General features: G+C 38.3%; 3 protein-coding genes, 1 long non-coding RNA gene and 1 pseudogene across 6 annotated transcripts; 3 read left to right on the top strand and 2 right to left on the bottom strand.

Moving 5' to 3' along the window:
- Positions 1-543: 543 nt before the first annotated feature.
- LOC125194840 (protein kinase STUNTED-like) lies at positions 544-4,051 on the top strand. The gene is made up of 9 exons (XM_089056078.1): positions 544-760; positions 998-1,080; positions 1,185-1,941; positions 2,016-2,264; positions 2,364-2,524; positions 2,607-2,683; positions 2,758-2,905; positions 3,092-3,241; positions 3,329-4,051. Exons 1-9 carry the CDS (start codon positions 571-573, stop codon positions 3,566-3,568), a joined length of 2,055 nt encoding a protein of 684 aa, XP_088912204.1. The 5' UTR covers positions 544-570; the 3' UTR covers positions 3,569-4,051.
- Positions 4,052-5,351: 1,300 nt separating this feature from the next.
- LOC148927455 (uncharacterized) lies at positions 5,352-8,021 on the top strand. The gene has a single exon (XM_089056602.1). The coding sequence runs from the start codon at positions 5,352-5,354 to the stop codon at positions 8,019-8,021; it is 2,670 nt and encodes an 889-aa protein (XP_088912728.1).
- Positions 8,022-9,374: 1,353 nt separating this feature from the next.
- LOC148927456 (uncharacterized) lies at positions 9,375-10,002 on the bottom strand. Its single transcript, XR_016137766.1, has 3 exons — positions 9,929-10,002; positions 9,739-9,826; positions 9,375-9,667 (listed from the first exon to the last, which is right to left on the bottom strand). It is a non-coding gene; the product is annotated as an uncharacterized LOC148927456 (long non-coding RNA).
- Positions 10,003-12,041: 2,039 nt separating this feature from the next.
- LOC125195717 (Major facilitator superfamily protein) lies at positions 12,042-15,066 on the top strand. 3 transcript variants are annotated; one of them, XM_048093893.2, is made up of 3 exons: positions 12,042-12,527; positions 13,143-14,215; positions 14,487-15,066. In XM_048093893.2, exons 1-2 carry the CDS (start codon positions 12,272-12,274, stop codon positions 14,198-14,200), a joined length of 1,314 nt encoding a protein of 437 aa, XP_047949850.1. In that variant the 5' UTR covers positions 12,042-12,271; the 3' UTR covers positions 14,201-14,215; positions 14,487-15,066. The 3 variants fall into 3 exon arrangements, with proteins under 3 accessions (XP_047949850.1, XP_047949851.1, XP_047949849.1); XM_048093894.2 differs by having other exon boundaries at positions 14,490-15,066; XM_048093892.2 differs by lacking the exon at positions 14,487-15,066 and having other exon boundaries at positions 12,043-12,527; positions 13,143-14,388.
- LOC125195718 (dirigent protein 22 pseudogene) lies at positions 14,363-15,000 on the bottom strand (annotated as a pseudogene).
- Positions 15,067-17,393: the final 2,327 nt, after the last annotated feature.

Here is a 17,393-nt window from a genome sequence, read left to right on the forward strand (position 1 = left end):
GAAAAGATTTAAACTTTTTAAATTATGGGAAAAGATTTTCTTTTCCATCATTCCATGTATATATAAATAAAACAGTAAGTCCTAAACCATGTGGGGATTTATCAGTATCATAAATCCTTCATATAATTTCTTTTTCATTGGAATAAATCCCAATGGTGAACTGACTCAAAACTATGGAAATTATGAAAAATATATTGATTCGTATTAGATTGCGGATTTGATACTTTGATATATTGTAATATTTGGGATTTAAATATAATAAGGATAGGAGGAGTAAGAGCTAAAAAATACGTGCATATTAAATTAGGGGTATTATTCTTTTCTAATTAATCGTATTTTAGTGCGTGAATGTTCATTTTCCGACGGTAGAAATTCGCAAATCTAATTCAGTACGGAAAAGGTATGTAATGATTAAGTAATTAATCCGAGTAATTATCATATTTAATTACTTTTAAATTTAAAACACAGTTACCTATTTCTTCTTCACATTTAATAAGAAAAGAATTCCAAAATGGTAAAACTGAGGTCTAAACTAAATAATAAAACCTCCACAAGAGAGAAAAGAGGTTTATGACGACAATGAGGATGGCGGTAAAGAGTTCGGAATCGTTGGAAGCCGGTGGCGGAGAAGCTGGCGCTGTGGTGGTGGTTGGAGTGAAGGTGGACTCTCGGAGTAAAGAGTTGCTAACTTGGGCGTTAGTTAAGGGGGCGCAGAGTGGCGATCGTGTTATCGCTCTGCACGTTCTCGATCCCAACGTCGGTGAGAAATTTTACAATGTCACTCTCCAATGTGTTTTTAAGCACCTAAATTTCACTTTTTTTGTGAAATACATACTATGTTTGATTCGAGTTTTCTTTTCCTTTGCTGGAATTGCCAAATATAATTAGTTTAATCGTCGCAATTTGAGGCTCTCGAAATTGCATAGCTGGATAATTGCGTTGCATTGCATTTTCGAGCTTGATATTCTAATTTGTTGCGATTTGATTTTGGGCGGAGAAGATGAATCGGATTTTCTTTCGCTGGTGAAGGCTTTTGATTCCATGCTGGCTGCTCATGAAGGTTTCTGCAACCTAAAACAGGTGTTTATGCTGTTTCTACACGTCTATATTTTCAATTTATTTTTAGAAGCGTATGCGATTTATTTTCAATCCACAGTATTGATGATATTATCAAATTTGGGCAGGTGGATTTAAAGCTCAAGGTCTGTAAAGGATCTCCAGTTCATAAAATCATTCTCCACGAAGCAAAATCATGTGGAGCAACGAGTTTAATTGTTGGTACTTCAGGAGTTGATCACAAAATTAGATCAAGGACCTCAGTTGCCAAGTATTGCTCCAGGAATCTTCAAAAAAATGTAGTATCAGTTATATGCATCAACAATGGCAAGATTGTTTTTGGTGGAGAATCAAATGCTTCATGCGTCCCGTTGCTTGGAAGAGTTGATGTCAAGCGACCACGATCAAGGAGGAAGAAATTGTCCAAAAGCCCTCTGAGTCTGCCACCCCAGAGACTCTCAACATCGTATAGCAATGAAAGTCAGAATGTTTCAATGGCTATGGTATCCGTAAAAACACGGGAAAGGCCTGAATCTAAATCAGGATGGGCAGTATTGCGCAAGTTTTTTTGTCATGGACTGATACTGCCTGAATCTTCATCTGGTAAGAAGTCATCTGTGTTGCGACGGATATTGAGTTTACCGAGTCGACTATCAGATGCAGCTATTTATCCGGATCAGAAACCGACTAGTACATCTGAATGCCTAACAAATCTGGACCCAGCAAGGGGAGATATTGTACCGTACTCAGTTGATAATAATTCTAATCTATTTTCATCTAAGATCTTCTCGGAAGAACTCAATGCTCTTACAGAGAAGTACTCAGCTACATGCCAACTGTTTAGCTACCACGAGCTCTTGTTAGCTACGAATAACTTCATACCTGGTTCGTTATGTTTCATTGGTTTGCTGATTTCCAATTCACTCTTTCTTCTCATGTGATGTATGCTATCTTTTCAGAAAATCTGATCGGAAAGGGTGGATGCAGTCGTGTTTATCGAGGCTGTCTACCAGGAGGCCAGGAATTGGCTGTCAAGATACTAAAACCATCAGAAGATACACTAAAGCAATTTGTTACAGAAATTGAAATGATTTCATCGTCCAATCACAAGAACATAATTTCCTTAGTTGGCTTCTGTTTTGAAGAGAACAAATTACTATTGGTTTATAATATTCTTTCTAGAGGGAGCCTGGCAGATAATCTCCATGGTACATGTATTTGTTTATTTCTGTATATCGTGTGCATCCTCTAGCATCACTGGATCAACTTGTAATTGTGTATCTCTTAATTACTGCTCTTACAATTAGGTGCTGAAAAGTCCAAAAACTTCTTTGGTTGGGACATGAGGTACAAGGTTGCCGTGGGAGTTGCAGAGGCGCTGGACTACTTACATAGTTCAGCCGAACCAATTATTCACAGAGATGTGAAGTCTTCAAATATTCTTCTTTCAGATGACTTTGAACCAAAGGTATTATAAAATTCAACTAGCACTCATTGCCTTGATCTGATTTCTGGTGTACTACTAATTCTGCCTACGCTTTCCCTTGCAGCTGTCGGATTTTGGCCTTGCAACTCGGGCTTCAAGTTCACATCATATGTGTACCTCAGATGTATCTGGCACATTTGGGTTAGATTTTATAGCTTTTTCTTAACATAGTTTGGCAACAGAGGATGGAGTTTAGTAATATGTTTATCTTGCAGCTACTTGGCTCCGGAATATTTTATGAATGGGAAGCTAAACGAGAAACTTGATGTCTATGCTTTTGGGGTTGTACTTCTGGAGCTATTAACGGGAAGAAAGCCGATTAATGATGGATCTCCAAAGGGCAAACAAAGCTTGGTGATGTGGGTAAGTATTCTTTTCCGAAGTCTGGATGTGATTTACTTTCTCTTAGTCGAAATGATTTTGGAATGTTTTCAGATATCAACCCATTTCTTTTCAAATTAGCACCTCCAGAACGATTTCTTAGTTTCTAGTTAATCGAGAAAGGACAAGCACGACTGATGTGGCTGTACTTAAACTGTTTCAATTCAGGCAAAAGACATTCTGAAGAATGGGAAAATCTCAGAACTCCAAGACCCAGAGTTGGTTGATGCTTATGACCAAGAACAATTTGATATTATGGTCTCAGCTGCAACCTTGTGCACCAGACACGCGCCACAATCTCGTCCTGAAATCAGCCTCGTAAGTAGTAGCAACTGGAGTTTTTTTCTGCTAAAAATGGTTATATCCGGTTATGATTCTTTACACTGTCTGCGCGGCTCAAAACAGGTCCTCAAACTTCTTCAAGGTGATCCAGCAGTGGGCGAGTGGGCTAGGCAGGAAACCGAGACTTGTGAGGACTTAAATATGATCTATAACGAACAATCCGCTACAGAGATCCAGTCCTTCATAAACCTCGCTTTGCATGATTTAGAAGATGATTCCACCTCCTCTATCAGCACCGAGCTGAACATATCCGTGGAGGATTATTTGGGGAGTCGTTGGAGCCGTTCATCAAGCTTCAGTTGAAATGTACAGCATAAACAGGTTGATTCGACCATGTACATAGATACAGAGGCTTCATTTGTTAGAGGTATTGGATGAGATGATCCAAATGGGTTTCGACCCAATAAACAAAAATTTTCAAAGGACGCATTATGGTGGAATCGAACCCGAGACCTTTGGCCTCAAGCACTAATCACTCATATAGTGTTTAGCGTAGCCAAATTTTCAGGTCTCTTTCTTCGTACAGCAAAAGTTGGTCGACTGCGTGAAGGATTGCCAAACTAATGCAGTTAAATGGGTATAATTCTCAGACACAGGTACTACTTACTGAGTAGATGTAAGTTGTTTGTTGTGTTTAGGCTAGAACTTGTCTACATTTTAAATATACAGTTAGTTAGGATTTGTGAATCTTTAGTTGTTAGAATCTTATATTGATGATTACTAGAAATTAATTAGGGTTTATGGTTGTATGCTTGTTTGTGTTGTGGAATCTGATTCTGTTTTTAAGGTTGTTTGTCCTTTTGCTACCTAATGTTTGATAGGGACCATATGACTTTAAAGTGTTGGTGATTAAAGTTTTTGTCGTTTGAGGGTAGTGTCCCAAGTGGACGATCCAAGAATATAAATGAAAGGGGGCAAAATTATATGTACAGATAATTTGAGAATTTAAGAAGGAACAAATATAAAGAAATTTTATAAATTTTGCAAAATTATTAAATAAAATAGTATATATTAATATATTTGAGGAGGGGCATTTGCCCCACCTAGTAATACACTACATCCGTCCCTTCCCAACTAATGCCCCCTTTTTAATTTTTATGACAAATAATCCACTACCTTCTTCGCATGCACAACTAAAAATGGGTCAACGCAACTTGAATCATTCACAAAATATTATTGACAACTAAAAATGGATCAATGCAACTTGAATCATTCACAAAATCTTACTCAATAAGTTGCTAAATTTTTGTGAATGAAAGGTGTTGAGAGAATAAATGTCGTTCAAAATTTTCATTACATCTGGCATGAAAGACTGATTAAAATTAGTTATGTTACATATCTCAGTGTCTCATTGTCCTGGGCCGAAAATGGCTAGTTTTCAATCAAATTAATTATGCATATAATGAATCGATCAATTAGTGGCTAAATTCTATAAATGGGGTTGTCTGGAAAAATGCTTCCATCAATAGGTGGTTTTTTTTTATTTCTGAGAATGGGTGTTACGCATTCTTAGAATGCGTGTTTAAATACGCATTCTCAGAATGCGTATTTAAACATGCATTCTAAGAATGCGCAACTAAGTGATTTCGGCAGTCAAAACAGAAAGTCAACAATTCAAACTTAAAAACGCATTCTAAGAATGCGTATTTCAAATACGCATTCTTAGAATGCGTATTTGACCTGAATATAATTGGGCTTCCAGAACAGAATCGGGCAGAAGCATTCTGCCCTTTGCGCGAACTCCAGCCTCCTTGCCCGCGAATCTCTTCCAAGAATGCCACATTTCCGTCCGATTCTTGCATAAATCGCCCAAATTCATCTAATTGTTTCTCCCTCAAGGTAAGTTACATGCTTTCTTCTTAATTTAGCATTATATCCATAGTTTGTGGTGAAAATTGTGATTCTAGGGTTTGTGGCTAAAAAAAAAATTTAGGTTGTTGGTATAAATTGTATGTTCAATGTTTGTTATTAAATACTAAGATTTGGTAAGTAGTGTCTTTTGAATTGTTAATTCGTAAGATTTGGTATATAGTTTATTTTTAATTATTTAAATTTTGAGATAAAGTTGTGTATGTATTGCAGGATTATGGACACAGAATCTATTTGTGTCCTTTTATATTGGGATGGAAGAATAGTACAAATTGGAGGAATTGGTTTGTCTTATGAGCCACCCGTGGCAAATGCATATCTTGTCTTAGATGAGTTTCTTCCATATAATGAGTTGGTTAGCAGAATATGTGATTGCATTGGAATCAATGTGAGTGAGTATATGATTAGTTTGACATGGAAACGTGCAATTCAAGTGGGTAATGGATATCACTTTGTGGGCGTTCGACTTTGCGATGCATATATGAGGGATATGTTTGCAACAGCTATTCAAGCATGTCAAATTGAGTTATTTGTTGACTATCAAGCTAATTTAGCACAACAACGTACTCCACATACGGTCGTTGTCTATCAATCTAGAAGGGGACAACGAGAAGTTCAAGATAGAGTACAATATGATGATGGGCCATCTGGACATAATGAAGTTAGTCGCGATCCGGATAATGTTGGTGATGATGGGTATGGTTTTGGGGATGATGGGCCTGGCTTTGGGGATGGTGGGTCTCGTTTTGGGGATGGGGGACTATCTCCCCATAATGAAGTTAGTGACGATTCTGAATCTGAAGACCTTGTGTCAGAAAAATCAACAACCCCACCTGAATTGAGTGAAGAATCAGAAGCAAACCAAGATGCATCCGACAATGAGACATTGAATGTGCCTCGTAGGTACGTCCCAGTAGTCCCGCCAAGTGAGCAGGAGTATGAGCATCCAGGGTTATCTTATTTCCGTACTCTACCGACGACAGAAGGTAACTACTATGAAAGTAACCATGATGATTCCGAATCTAGCAGTTGGTTTTGGGATGAGAAGAATCCTACACGGATTGGGTTAGGAACCAAATTTGATACCAAGCTACAATTGAAGACTGCTGTTACTTTGTGGCATTTGGAGTCATCCACAAAAGAATACTACGTGGTGGAAAGTAAACCAACAAAGTGGAATGTGGAATGCAAAACTCTGAAGCCACCCAAAGAGTCGGAGAGCACGAGCTCAAATAGGAGACGACACAATCAAACAGGTTGTATTTGGAAACTTCGGGCAATATTGAGGAAGCACGACCGCAAATGGGAAATCAGACAATGGACTGATAGACACACTTGTGTAGGTAATCCCAACTCCAAGGACCACGCCAACGTCTCATCAGATATGGTGGCTTTGTGTGTTAAGCATCATATTCTAAAGGACCCCGGGTATACACCTAATTCCATTATTGAGGATGTGAAGCAAAAGTATCATGTTGAAATATCCTACAAGAAAGCATGGTATGCCCGGAGGATGGCTATAGAGCTTGCTTTTGGTGGATGGGAGTCATCATTCGAAGATTTGCCTAGTTATATGATTGAGTTGCAGAAGCGCACCCGTGGAACAATTGTTGAGTGGCATCATGATGAACGACATAGTACCGAGACACGGAAGTTTTTCAAGTATGTATTTTGGGCATTCGGGCCGTGTGTGGAGGCTTTTCAGCTTTGCAAGCCAGTGCTAGCAGTTGACGGAACTCATTTGCGGGGCAGACTCAAAGGTAAACTTCTTTGCGCTGTTGGATTTGATACAAACAAGAAGTGTTTACCTGTTGCTTATGCAATTGTTGATAATGAAACAAGTGATAGTTGGAATTGGTTTATGAAGTTAATCAAACTTCATGTTATGAAAGGCGATAGAGATGTTTGCATTATATCTGATAGACACCCAGGAATGTTGAATGCAATGGAGTCTGATATATGGGAACAACCACCCCGAGGAATACACCGATTTTGCTTAGTACATGTACGGAAAAATGTGTTGCAGCATCACAAGGGTGTGAGGGTGAAGGGTCTAGTGTGGAAAATGGGGATAGCCACAAAGGTGAGAAAATATTTCAGGAAAAGACGCCACCTAGGAAATGTTAGCCCAGAGGCAGTTGAGTACCTTGGGCGTATTGATGCAGAGCAATGGACAATGGCATACGACAAAGGTCGTAGATGGGGTGAAGCAACGACGAACATGGTAGAGGTATATAACAACGTCTTGAAAGGAGCCAGAGATCTACCTATTAGGGCTTGTATCGATTTAACATTTTGGAGAACAATTAAGTGGTTTCAGACAAGATCAACAGAAGCGGCACAATGCCAAACTGAGTTGACTCCGTGGGCGCATGACAAATTGACTGAAAATGATGCAAGAGGCCGAAAACATGTGGTTAGACGAGTCAACACTCTGGAGGGCAGGTATGATGTCTTATCGGAGGCACGATCCAAAGGGAAGGGTGGAAACTCTTATGAGGTCAAGTATTTGAGAAAAAAGTGTAGTTGTGGGAAATGGCAGATGTGGAGGTTGCCTTGTTCTCACGCTGCGGCAGTTGCTAGAGATCGAGGAGATAACATTCTACGCCTTGTGAGTAAGAACTATTTGAAGTCAAATTGGGTGAAACAGTATTCTTTTGGTTTTCGTTCACTTAGGCACCAGGACTATTGGGAGATACCACCATGGACATTGGAGTGTTCAGTGGGGCAATTTGTTCCTCGTTCCCGCGGTCGGTATAGAAAAGCAAGAATACAGAACCAGATGGACGAAAATGAACCTGATCAACCCAGGCGACAGATGAGTTGCAAGATCTGTAGACAAGTAGGGCATGACAGGCGTAACTGCACAACAGGGAGCACTGTGTGATTTAGTTGGACATTATTTACTACTATTTCGATTTGGTTTGTAACTAGACATTATTTACTAGTATTTGATGTTGTTGGTTTGTAACTAGACATTATTTACTACTATTTTGATTTAGTTGGACTTTATTTACTACTATTTTGATTTAGTTGGACTTTATTTACTACTATTTTCATTTAGTTGGACTTTATTTACTACTAGACTTTATTTACTACTATTTTGATTTAGTTGGACTTTATTTACTACTATTTTCATTTAGTTGGACTTTATTTAACTTTATTTACTACTATTTTCATTTAGTTGGACTTTATTTACTACTATTTTCATTTAGTTGGACTTTATTTAACTTTATTTACTACTATTTTCATTTAGTTGGACTTTATTTACTACTATTTTCATTTAGTTGGAATTTATCTACTACTAGACATTATTTACTATGGAAGAATGGATTAAAAATTAAACAAAATGTAGTTAAGTTGAATATCACAAATGTTTACGTCTAACAAACAACCACAAACTACTTGTAACCACTTGGTGTAAACTTGTTTGCAGCTACCCCTTTGGATGTACGCGAAGATGTTCTCCTAGTAAAGAATTTTGTTATAGTCCGCGCCAATCCTTTACTGGAGGAAGCTGCCTCTAAGTCCTTACGAGCTTTCTCCCCAGAGTCATGATGAGCCTTTGTGCGTGACTCGCGCCAAGTATCATCATCTAAAGCGGCCTCCTGTGCCTCATCTTCCTCAGCATCATCATCCACTTCAGCCTCATCCTCCTCCGGTGTTTGTAATCTGACTCCAAAATATTCATCCAGATTAACATCAGCATAACAATCGGCACCCCTCATCTGTGAAGAGGATCCAGCATGCCAAGAAGCATGAGGTGGGTCACTGCATCCCGTGCCCAGCTGCGATAAACCTGCATCCCGTCTAGACCCCAGTCCGCCCATACGGACACCTCTCCTTCCTTCGCGCCTACCCTTTTGAATGATTGGTCTTGTAGTGTCAATCGCTGATCGCTGGGTAGGCACAAAATCAAGACGATCAGCCTCCCCACATGTTCTCATACAAGACGACACCATGTTCAGAGCACGTTGGATGTCCGGATAATATGCCGTCTCAGATCCATTAAGGCAATGGTAGACATTGACCAACGTCTCCATCTGCACATAACAAAGTCATTTTAGTAATGATAATGCATTATAAACACAATGATAAAAAAAAAACTTATTACCATCATCGTATGTGTAGAGGCAGTCTCATGGATGCCTGGCTGGCCATGGATGCCGGGTCTAGTAATGTAAGTTACAGTGATGGTCCGAAACCAATTCATGTAGTCGTATTCGAGGCTTCTGGATACACTCGCTGTTCTATTTCTCCCCGGTTACTCCAATATTGGATGTAGTTAGCATGATGAGCTACCCAATTTGTGGTTGACTTACCTCGCCGCGTACTTTCCCATCTCTCAAACACGTGGAATCGAGTCTCATTAGGAAAAATATGTTGGGGGAAGCCAAACTATCGCGTAACTCGATGACCCCAATGCGGCTCCACAATATGATAGCAAATGAGGTAGTTAGTGCATCCCCAAACATTCATCCCACGCTTGCACTCATCTGGTAGAGGACGACCCAAATACGGCTCCCAAATAAACTGAAAGAAAAAAGGTTAATAAAAGTAAAATTTTCAAGAAAGGAGATTATGAAATATTTTAAAAGTGGCACCTGATTGTCATGCAAATGAGCCAACTGTTCCCTATAATAACTTTGGACATGTAGCGGCGCTCTACTCACATTCAATCGCCCCCTCCAACTAATTATTCCAAAACAATAATTCATTATTCCAAATAATACGAAAAAATTATAATCACGTGATATAGCTAAGTTATTGACAAAGAATAAAGATTTAACTTACATTATGCCACAAGGTGTCGTACCATCATACTCAACCCTATCAACAATCTCGGGTCGAATATTGGGTATCCTCTCCCAAGCCCACATTTGTAGAAGGGCCAATGGGCCACCGATATCTTTCCTCTTTTGACATGAAGCTTCACAAAGATAGTGATATAAAGTGGCAAGCGCTGCTGCACCCCAACTCAGTTGTGAACACTGATCCTCGTCAACTAGTAACAAAATATGGTGGAAGGGAATTTTTCTCCCCGAAGTGTCTGGGATGATCAAACAGCCTAGCAGGAGTAGTACAAATATACGTGCATGCTGCATGTAATAATGCTCAGGTAGATCGTCGTCAAGACGGTGGCGAACAACATCCTTCAGTGTAGAGGCATTAAATCCTCCCAACTTCAACTCAGCCTGACTTGGTTCAATACCCAAAAGCGACAAACACGTTTCCATCCAGTACTGCCTCGGGTAGTTCACTTGTGGAAGGATAACTAGTTCACCATCGACCCTTAAACCCCAAAGCACCTCGATATCCTGAAGGGTCACTGTAGCTTCACCAACTGGAAGGTGAAATGTGTGTGTCTCAGGACGCCACCTCTCAATCAATGTCCCGATAAGTGAAGCGTCCAACATTTTCGGTTTTCCACAGTGGTATATGCCACCAAACCCCATCCGTTCTATATGCCCCAACACACGGTCATGCATTTGAGCTTGAAAAATGTTATTATCCAATTTGCGTGGTTGGAAAGGGTCTGTATCATTCTCAGAGATTATATTTTCGGTTATGTGATACGGTTGCAAGTAAAGTACGCTCGGGTCTTCGGGACTACAATACAAAGGATCCTCCCCAGTTGATGATGATGTCATTGCTATATATACATTAATTAAATTTTGTTAGCATTGAACATGCACAATAACATACTACTAGGAAAATCTAAATTGAAATAAGTAAATTTATGCATCAATTTAATTTCCAATTCCACCATTGTTCTATTTGCATTGCCTAATAAATAATTAATGCATGATAATGTGTCACAATCTACATGCTACAATTAAAGAATCAATTCATATATACAAAGAATGCACAATAACCCAATTCCACCATTGTTCTATTTGCATTTGCATTTCTTGTTTCAATTCTTGCAAAAAAACCCAATTATATACAAACCCTAGGGCAAAGGGGAATCATGGATAGAGAGAGAGATATAAATACCGTGGAGGAGGCGGAAGGTCGGCGGCGGCCGCGGCGGCAGATCGGCGGGAGGGGCGGCGACAGATCGATGGAGGCTGGAAGTTCGCTTCTGCCCGATTCTGTTCTGGTAGGGAATTATATTTAGGTGAAATACGCATTCTAAGAATGCGTATTTCAAATACGCATTCTTAGAATGCGTTTTTAGTGTTTCACTTTCTGTTTTGACTGCCGAAATCAAGTAGTTGCGCATTCTAGGAATGCGTATTTGAAATACGCATTATTAGAAATACGCATTCTAAGAATGCGTATTACCCATTTCCAGAAACAAAAAAAAAAACTAGCCTATTGATGGAATCATTTTTGTAGAAGACCCCATTTATAGAATTTAGCCATCAATTAGTCAACTCGACATGTACCACCGATCAATTGGTTGTATTTTAATTTTATTATTACTATTTCCTCCATTTTTAAAAATGAAAATTTTAGAACTTGCATAAATTTTAATGTAAAATTAGTAAAAGAGGAAGATAAAATTGATAAATAAGAAGAATGAAGAAAAAGAATAGTCAAATTAGTGATTATAGATTGTGGGGCTATTTTTTAAAATGTAAAATTTTTATTTTTAGGAAACTGATAAAAAAAAATCTACTTTTAGGTATTATGTTGTCCAATTCTTTATTAGTATTAATTTATTTTAATTCAACTAAAATAGAGTGGGTTATCAATTGAAAATGATAATTGAAACACAAAAATCCAAAACTTGGCGAAACCACTCCTTAAATTTCTCATATCAATCGGCCCAAATTTGATTCTCGATAACCTCTTCTTTCTTTTTGTCTTTTTTTCCTTTTTTTTTTTTCTTTTTTTCTTTTTTTCTTTTTTTTCATTTTTTGATTTTCCCTTGCGTTTCTTTTCTTTTCCTTTCCTTTTCTTCCTATGGTTTTGTAACCTTTTCATAACACACATGGTAAGATCTCCACGTTCCTAATCACCAGAAACTTCCCTCCTTCGGTTGCTTCCCCATTAATCATTACAAAACACCACCCGGATATTCCATCTCCGATGCTGCTCACAATCACCATCACTACCGATCCCCAATGAACAATCCCTTTTACATCTCCACACTTTTCCGGATTTCTCTCTCGTGAACGATTTGTGGCAATGGGGATGGCGTCGGAGATTGACAGGAAGAGGAAATTTCTGCTAGGGATTGGGTATTTCGTGCAGGGGTTGAGGTGTTTCCCATGGATGGGGGTGAATTTCTTCCTCAAGGATGGGATGAGAGTCGCTCCCGCCACTCTTCAGATCCTTCAGAATTCCGCTAATTTGCCTATGGTTGCTAAACCCTTGTACGGTATTCTCTCCGATTGCGTCTACGTCTTCGCCGAGCACCGTATCCCCTACATAGCCTTTGGAGGTATCCAAATTAATTTCCCCCAATTCATTTCTTTCAATACAAATTACCTAGAATTACAAGCAGGATATTTTCACTTAGTGTGAATTGTGAGAAGGCTAATACTACTACTGTTGAATTGAAGCGTCAATGAGAGTTCAATTTTTGAGATTATGGTCAACTTCTTTTTAACAGGAATATAGGGTATTGGTTTGGTGCTTGTTCTCCTTCATACTCACTTATGCTGACAATATGAGCCAATTGAGTCAAGCCTATGTTTTATTCAGCATACTAGTGTGAATTTGATGAAATTTTATGTTTTGTGTCTTGGTCCAAGGATACTCAACGTTCATGTTGTTTGTTTGTTCATGGCTGTTTAAATAGCCTAATGCCTGCTATGAGGCGATACTTCTTAGTTCACTGATATGCTGTCGAATGTTACGACTAGAATGCCAACCTTTTGAGAAAATTGGAATTGATAGAAGACTAGGAGTTACATGCCCTTTCTCAAAAATTTGTTCCCTCTCCCCTCTTTCCTAGGATGAGGTGTTGGGGAGTGTGGATACCCTTGATTAGTTTTGACACTGAATTCACGACATGAATTATTGTTTTTCTGACGGAGTGATGAATATTTTGCAGCATTCCTACAGGCAATCTCATGGATGGCAATTGCAATCTTTGCAACTTCAGGCATCTCCTTCATGTCGATTACATTTTATCTCCTTCTCGGGAATTTGGGCGCTTCTATAGTTGAGGTTGCAAACGATGCCATGGTGGCAGAAACTGCGAAACAACCCACTACTTCCAAAAATACCAAATCCTCTTCATCTGGTGGCGGCCTGCAGTCGTTTGTCTGGATGGCCTCATCGATAGGTGGAGTTCTGGGAAATCTTGTAGGCGGTATTGTTATTGATCGATTTGCCCCACGGATGATGTTTCTAATCTATGGCATTCTCCTTTCGATTCAATTCTTGATAACCGCACTAATCCGAGAGAGCAGTCTAGCCTTACCAAAGAGTTCATCCCTAGGTTTTAGGAAGCAATTATCCGAACTCTCTGCTGCGCTCAAGAAGCCGGACCTTTTGTATGCAATCATCTGGTTTTCTTTTTCCTATGCTGTGATCCCAGCCTTAACAGGCACCATGTTCTTCTACCAAACTCAACATTTGAAGATTGAGTCATCACTACTTGGGATATCAAAGGTGGTGGGTCAAGCCGCAATGCTTCTATGGGGTGTTGTTTACAATAACTACCTCAAGTCAGTTTCATCTAGGAAACTGATCATTGCTGTTCAGGGGACCATGGTCTTTTTCATGCTGTCAGATTATCTTTTCGTGAAGGGGTTCTATCAGAACCTTGGTCTTCCAGACTCTTTATACGTTATCATACTCTCCAGCTTGCTCGAGGTCCTCTACTTCTTCAAGATTCTACCCTTCAGCGTTCTGATGGCGCAGCTTTGCCCACCGGGCTGTGAGGGCTCCATAATGGCGTTTGTCATGTCCGCCATCGCGCTTGCCTTCATAGTGAGTGGCTACCTAGGCGTCGCCCTCGCCTCCTATTTCAGGGTAAATGGAGATGATTTCTCGGGCCTGCCAGAAGCTCTTCTGGTGCAGGCAGCATGCACGCTCGTTCCCATCTTCTGGGCGTCGTGTGTTCCACTAGACAAGGAGGCCAAAGAAAAGCCGAAGGAGAACTAGACGATCGCTTGCCAGGTTTTGTAATACCTCTGTTTATGTCTTATTTGGTTCTCTTAGATTTATATGCCATTAATGTAATCTCAAGCTTAGTAGGTATAAATTTTTCAATAGAATATATATTTATTTTACTGAATTGTGGAACTTTGATTTTATTAGTGGTAATAAAGCAAGAAAATTTATTCTCCTCATTTCATTTCAATATTATAAAAAAGCTAAAGAAAACAACCCAACATTAGCAGAAGCAGATCCTTTCAAAAGTGATTGACAGAGACATTGTATTAGACAGTAGCATCTCCTGTCTTGGCATCAAACCAAACGGTATGTGCCAAAGCATACCCTCTTGCAAACCTAAACAGCCCGCTCCCGCCTACGATCGGCATCTCTCTCACGTTGTCCATCACGTGGTTCCGCCCGAGCATGCTCAAACTGCTCCCATTGTACTTCCCTTGCGTGAAGCAGAAGTTCACCACCATCAGCAGCCCCAGATCATTCTGAGTCGCCACCGAGTACATCCCCTGCGCCCGGCCGATGATCTCCGAGCCGCGATCCGCGCTTCGGGTGAGTGCATCGTCGATCATGTATGTAGCTCCGAACCCCAACCCTTTGCCGGCGATGATTTGCACGGCGGTCGGATTCCTCCCGCCTGGCCGGTCCTGGAAGTAGAAGTGAAGGTGGCTGGTTTTCTCCGTACGCGTCGCAACTAAGGTTTCGACGAAGTCGTCCTCGAGTGAGGAAATTGTTGAGAGTGAGAGAAGTATGAAGTTGAGGATGAAGAGAGTGCAAGTATAGGAAGAGGCCATCTTGGATATGCTTTCATCAAGTGCTTTGGCCAAGGGATTTATATAATAGACGAAGATTGCTTTTGATTTTGGTTTGCTTAGTTAAATATATATTGCAAGAAAGCTACTCATTGCAAATTTGCACGCATGCCGTCGAAATTGAATTGCTTGCTTTCTATTCGAGTAAAGATGTGTCATATGTTTCTATATTTAAGGAGACAGTAAACCTACTGAAGATTATTGTATTTTATTTGTGCAACTACGTAAAAGGTAAAAGTTGTTGCCCCCTAAAAATTCAAAGTGGAAGAGTACAATTAAGAATTCAATACTTAAAAACAAAGGATTCAGCAATTACAGGCTAGCTTTGTGGAAATGATGATTGTCACATAAATTCCTCACCTCACTCTGCTCTGTCGATCAAAAAGGGGGGGCTGAGCTAGCAAATATTGCAATATACAGATTTGATCGAATACTAGAAATTAAGTATATGCGGAATAGTAACATAAGTATAACTTAGCTATACTATTAATCGAAAGATTTATTGCAAGAAGAAAGATATGAGAGACTATGACGTAAGTCATAAGACCATCTCCAATGGTACACTAAACCTAAAATGAGATATATAATTGCTCCAACAGTACTTAAAAAAATAGTATTTTTGGTTTTTGAGAAAAAAATATAGTATGTCTTTAGGTTTATGCTAAATCAAAACTAAAAGCTTTTTTAAATATTGTGAGTAAAAAGGGTATAAATATGGAGAATATTTTTTTAAATTTAAATTTAGTGTAAATGGCCGGAGATGCTCTAAGTTTGCAATAAGAAAGAATTTGATTTCATAAATATAATATCACGCAATTATTAGAAATATGAATTTTTTACACAAATTTCAAAATTTACAATGATACGAAGTGAGGGGTGTCAATTTCCAATGACGGCAAATTCCGGCTAATTTAAAATGATACGGAGTGTGATGGCAAAGTTTTCATGACGTGAAAATGAGATAACAAAATTAAAGCGGATTTAGTAAGTCTACAAATTAAATCAATATCGTTTTAATATCAAAATTAAAAAAATAATGGATATGGGATGGCATTCGTCTTCTCCAAATTTCATAAACAAAACTAAAATATAGAAATATTGTACCCAAGGTTTTTTTTATTTTGAATCATAAAATACGAGTTTTTGGGTTATTTCACGTTAAAATGTCAAATATTTTAGCTTTTAATAGATCCACAAAATCGTCCACATTCCGTACTACCCAATTTTATAAAGAGTGAACTGCATAAACGGGCCCTAACTTTTCAGCTTGTTGCACCAGAGATCCCTAACAAAAAAAAAATCTCATCACAGGGATCTAACAAAATATACAATCACAAACCACGTTTTTTCGGACGATAACACCCTTAGGCCCTTATAGGGCATTCTCATCTAATTGCTCCAGCATGCTCTGACGCAGCCTCTGCAACATAAAATACGAGTATTCAAGCTATTTAATTCACATTAAAAGAGATTTTAACCCGAAATAGATACAAAATCGTCATCTCTATTGCCTTTTTCCACTCTCTTCCCTTCTTATCTTAGACCATCTCCAACCGTACGCTAAAACTCATTTTTGGTGTAGATAATTTCTCCAACCATACACCAAACTCAAACTCATTTTTGGGGTTTTCAATGAAATAACACCAAATATGGTGTTTACTCCAAAATTTTGTTAGAGAAATACTAAAAAATGGTGTAAACTTAGGTCATCTCCAACCATTTACACCAAACTCAAACCCATTTTTGAGTTTGGGTCACACCAAAAAGTAGTTTTACTCCAATCATTTACTCTAAACTCAAACCCAAAAGAATATTCCATATTTATATTCTTTTTATACCTTTTTCAATTATACCTACATGTTTACTTAAATTACATATTAGTCCCACAATATTTTATTAATAATTTATGTAACTTAAATAATTATACAAATTTTTTTTATTAATATATTTATATATTAAATATACTTTATATTAAAAAAAATTACACTACTTTTAAAATTAAATACACTAAACTTGCAATAATAAAATTCAAATATAAATTGAAACTCATTTAAATATATCGCAATTACATAAAACATATCAAAATAAACATAAAAAATAGCTATAATTCAAGACTCGAAATTTGTGTATTGTTCCCACAAATGATCAACTAGCGCATTTTGAAGTTCCAGATAAGCACTTTTATTTCTTATTACGTCATATCAGGTCATATACTCTTGAAATAATAACAAGATTTTTTTAGCAATATTCGTTCCTATTTAGTAAATTTATTAGTTATTATTTGTAAAAAAATATAATTTATTATAATATGGTCAGCTTGATAATTTCTATTTAATTATTTTTATTAGAAAAATATATGTAAATTCCGTGAACAA

This window comes from Salvia hispanica, chromosome 4 (assembly GCF_029641045.1).
Source record: "Salvia hispanica isolate PSC_SH4W2 chromosome 4, Shi_PSC_v1, whole genome shotgun sequence".
Classification (NCBI taxonomy): domain Eukaryota; kingdom Viridiplantae; phylum Streptophyta; class Magnoliopsida; order Lamiales; family Lamiaceae; genus Salvia; species Salvia hispanica.

Coding starts and splice junctions, on each gene's coding strand:
- LOC125194840 (XM_089056078.1), top strand. CDS start 571: ATGACGACAATGAGGATGGCGGTAAAGAGTTCGGAATCGTTGGAAGCC. Junction 2,684..2,757: donor GATGTATCTGGCACATTTGG/GTTAGATTTTAT, acceptor TTTATCTTGCAG/CTACTTGGCTCCGGAATATT. Junction 3,242..3,328: donor CTCGTCCTGAAATCAGCCTC/GTAAGTAGTAGC, acceptor GGCTCAAAACAG/GTCCTCAAACTTCTTCAAGG.
- LOC148927455 (XM_089056602.1), top strand. CDS start 5,352: ATGGACACAGAATCTATTTGTGTCCTTTTATATTGGGATGGAAGAATA.
- LOC125195717 (XM_048093893.2), top strand. CDS start 12,272: ATGGGGATGGCGTCGGAGATTGACAGGAAGAGGAAATTTCTGCTAGGG. Junction 12,528..13,142: donor CCCCTACATAGCCTTTGGAG/GTATCCAAATTA, acceptor AATATTTTGCAG/CATTCCTACAGGCAATCTCA.